General features: G+C 45.0%; 1 protein-coding gene across 1 annotated transcript; it reads left to right on the top strand.

Annotated features, from left to right (window-relative positions):
• Window positions 1-845: 845 nt before the first annotated feature.
• FGFBP3 (fibroblast growth factor binding protein 3) lies at window positions 846-3652 on the top strand. Its single transcript, XM_031956038.1, has 2 exons — window positions 846-939; window positions 1406-3652. Exon 2 carries the CDS (start codon window positions 1498-1500, stop codon window positions 2347-2349), a length of 852 nt encoding a protein of 283 aa, XP_031811898.1. The 5' UTR covers window positions 846-939; window positions 1406-1497; the 3' UTR covers window positions 2350-3652.
• Window positions 3653-3922: the final 270 nt, after the last annotated feature.

Here is a 3922-nt window from a genome sequence, read left to right as displayed (position 1 = left end):
CTAAGACTGAGAAGTTAAGTGACTTGCCCAGAGTCACAGTATAAATGTCTGCCAGGTGGTCTGGCTCAAAGCTCAAAGCATTTTAACCTTCTCAAAATAATTGTGGATTTATTCATTTCTACCTTATACTTTTGGTAGATTCAATTCTAGTTTTTGAGTCTTTAGGATTAATTGGGATTAAAAGTTAGAACCCTACTTTTTTTACATTTAAAAGAAGATAATGCTTGATCTTCTTCCAAGAAAGAAACTTGGCTGATTGATCTCTAACAGTTTCCCCTCTAAAATTCAATAGAAGCAGTTTCTAGAAATAGGCAAGGAAAAACTCAGAGAAAGGGATTATGAAAAAAAGATATTGTAAAAAAAAGTTTAAAATTACTATCATTCCTAGTATTTTGGGTGAGATAAACATTATATTTTAAAGGTCCAAAAATAATTTGCAAGAATTGGGTAATTGCAACACTAATATTCACAAAATGCATAGTTTCAGTTGATTGCCAAATTATCTTCGTCTAATTACCCAAGAAGTGGGGAAATCTTCATTAAATAACTGCAAATTTTCCTTTAATCGAATACCACAATTAGTTTCCTATCCTGTTTACTAGAAGAAACCAAACATTTGTAACAAACCAAGAGTTAGAAAACACCAACTGAAAAGAAACCGGTGTTAAAATATTAGATATTTTATCCAGAACATTTGAATAAGGAGACAAAATCGAACTTTATTTTCATAGTCTGATGTCACTATAAAACATCTGATTTGTGTGTGTGTGTGTGTGTGTGTGTGTGTGTGTGTGTGTGTGTGAAGTCTGGGAGGGGCATAATCTACGGAGGCCCCTCCTGTCTCATTGATAACACGTTCATTCACAGTGAGCTCTTCTAATACAGACTAATCCCCCAGGCGGACATTCACACTAGGCTCCTCACCTCAAGCAGAACTCGGTAAGTTCAAACTTCGAGAAAACGTGGATTTGCGAGAAATTCTAGTTCTAGAATTGTTTTATAGGGAAGTAGAAGGGAAGAAGTGCATGCTGTAATTAATTGCCCAGGTACTGTACTTTTTCCTCCCGGTCCGTGACTCCCGGATGGGCTCGCTACACAAAGGATTTCAGAGGATATATAGCAATTTTTTTGCCGGGAAGATTAGTTGAGGAGCTGGGAGGCAAACCTTGGGGAAGGGTAGTGGTGATTACGCATTGTGTTCAGATGAACCTCAAACCCTTCAGTCCCTTCGGTGTCACAGGTGCAATAAGTGGGGGCGGAGTTGCTACTCAGAACCCCCAGCCCACGGCCATAGTCCCCTAACAGGACTGAGTAAATTTAGGGAGGAGAGGAGGATGAAAAGGGAGGGCGGTGGTAAGCTTAGAGATCTGATTAAGCTACTTGGTATCTCTGTCTTCTGCCGCAGGTGCCGGGGATGCTCTTTGCGAGTCCCCTCTGCTGAAGCTGTCTAGGTTACCGAATGACCGGAGCGTCTCACTGCGGCAGAGATCGCAGGCAATGAGGTTTCCCAGGCTATCTTTTCCCCTGCTGCTCCTTGGCTGCTGCCTCCTCGCGGTATCGACAGCCAGGAAGAACAAGGATAGCTCCCGGGCAGCAACCGAGTCGGTCCCCGGCCCTGCTGGGGGCTCCTCGGGGCGCTTCTCCAACCCGGAGCAACATGCGTGTAGCTGGCAGATCCTGCTGCCTGCCCCAGGGGATTCGACCGCTACCGGCGCCGAGGGAGTCGGAGCTGGCAGCGAGCTCGCCGTGAGCTGCCAGAGCCCGGACGGGTCGCGCTATCAGTGCGCCTACCGCGGAGAGCCGCAGCGCTGCGCCGCGTACAACGCCCGGGGCCCGCAGTATTGGAAGCAGGTGGTGGGGAAGCTGAGGAAGAAGAGGCGGCCCTGCCACGACCCAGCTCCGCTCAAAGCTCGTCTTTGTGGCGGCAAGAAAGGACTAGGGGCCGAGCTCCACCTGGTCACCCGGCCCCTCGACGCCGCCAACGCTGGGGTCAGCTCGGCCGCCACCGCGCTACCCCGCGAGGGCAAGGGCAGGAGCAAGGGCCGTCCCAGGGGCCAGAGTCGTGCCCGGGAGGCCGCCGCCGGAGCAGAGGAAGGACTGAACCTTCCCCGAGCCCCGCCGCCGTCGGGGGCCTCGGCTGTGAGCGGCGTGGCCAAAGAGAAGGGTCCTGGGAAGAGGGGCAACGCGGGTAAGCGCAAAGAGACCCCGCCATCGGACGAAGAGAGGCCCATGGAGGCTGGGCCAGCCCCGGGGGGACCGCTGGAGTTCAATGAAGAGTTGACGGAAACCTACTGCGCCGAAAAGTGGCACTCACTGTGCAATTTCTTCGTCAACTTCTGGAATGGCTGAGCCGAAATACGGCTAAACGGGTGGGGTGGGATGGGGGGAGGAGTAAAGAAGGGGGAAGAGAGAAATGGGGGGAAAGGGAAACGATTAGGGAGGAGTTCCCAGGACAATAGTAGAAGAATGTGTCGGGAAAATGGGAATAAACACGGAAGAATTCAAGCCATCCAGTCTGGGGAGTTTGGGGTGCGGGAAAGGGGGAGAGAAGGGGTTTGGGAATTTAAAGATGTAAAGGTTTGGCACCCTAGCAACGTGGTGTTGAGAACAAAATCAAATATATATTTCTATACATTTCCATAAATATATCTCTATAGAGATATGGAGAACCAAATCTATATCTCTAAAATCTCCGTGAGATGTATATCTCTCTGGATATATATCGAAATATATAGAGTTGCCTAGGGACAATGAGAAGTTTAGTAACTTCTTTATGGTTCTACAGCTAATGTGTGTGCAGAGACGCTTCTTGACTCCAAGGCTGACCTGTCCATTATATCGTGCTACCTTTTACACATACAGTGTATATATCTGTGTCTTGGAGTCTGAGAGGTTTGCATCTCTAAGTGAATGTGGGTGAGAGAATCTTTGAGAGTTGTGGTGACATTTGCAAGAGGAAGATTTTCAACTGAGGGCAAAGGGAATGGAGGTGCAAAAGTAGGCATGCCATATGCATGCAGAAATTTGCATACATTTAGAAGGAGAGATGGGCTTAGGTTAGCAAGAGGTATATGAATAAAATGTGGTGGGATTGTGGGGCAAAATGTATTTTTTATAATTGATATTTGTACTAAAACTGCATCAAAAAGCAACTTCCAGCCTGGACCAGGGTGGAGTATTCAAAATGCCTTTATATAGCTATCATCTAACAGAGTTGGTCATTTTTTCTTTCTTAAAAAGTTTGAATGCACAGAATTCTAAGACAGGGACTCAAAGGCACGACAGAAAATGAAGCAAGAGATATATTTTACTCAAACTAGGGAGGCACAAAATCAATAAAATATGTATCTAACCACTGTCTTAGGTAGCAGCAATTTTATAGTTTTGTCTTGTTACAAAATTTGCTTTCTTACAAGTCATTCAAAGATCAAGAGCTTGAGGGAAATACTATTAGTCTTACTAGTTGCCTTTCAGTAGTCTTGTATGTTCTTTAAATTAAGAGATGGCTTTGTGGTCTGGAGCATTTCTAATTTATATCCTATATTCAGGGTTACTTTATAGAGTCTGGATACCCCAGCAGTTTTAATAGGTGTGATTTTTTGCAAGCCTCTCCATTTGTATTTGGTCCTATTAAAGAATTGGTTAAAATTTGTGTATGTGTCTTAGAATCATTTGGACCCTTTGAGAAAGCTTTATCTCCCAGGAGAAATCTTTATTACCAAGTGAAAGATGTGTTCTATAAAAATGTGGATTCATCACACTACACTAATCCCATTTTAAAAGTGAGGCAATTTTCCTGAGTTTTATTATATGTATGTTTTAAAGCTATTGCTGTGGTATTAAAGAAAAAACAAACCTCCCAAAACAAATTAAACCCCTCTCACAATGAAACAATTGCTAGATAAAAATTTCAATGAAGAAA

Source organism: Sarcophilus harrisii, chromosome 2, assembly GCF_902635505.1.
Source record: "Sarcophilus harrisii chromosome 2, mSarHar1.11, whole genome shotgun sequence".
Classification (NCBI taxonomy): domain Eukaryota; kingdom Metazoa; phylum Chordata; class Mammalia; order Dasyuromorphia; family Dasyuridae; genus Sarcophilus; species Sarcophilus harrisii.
This window is presented reverse-complemented; position numbering and strand designations above follow the sequence as displayed.

Coding starts and splice junctions, on each gene's coding strand:
- FGFBP3 (XM_031956038.1), top strand. CDS start 1,498: ATGAGGTTTCCCAGGCTATCTTTTCCCCTGCTGCTCCTTGGCTGCTGC.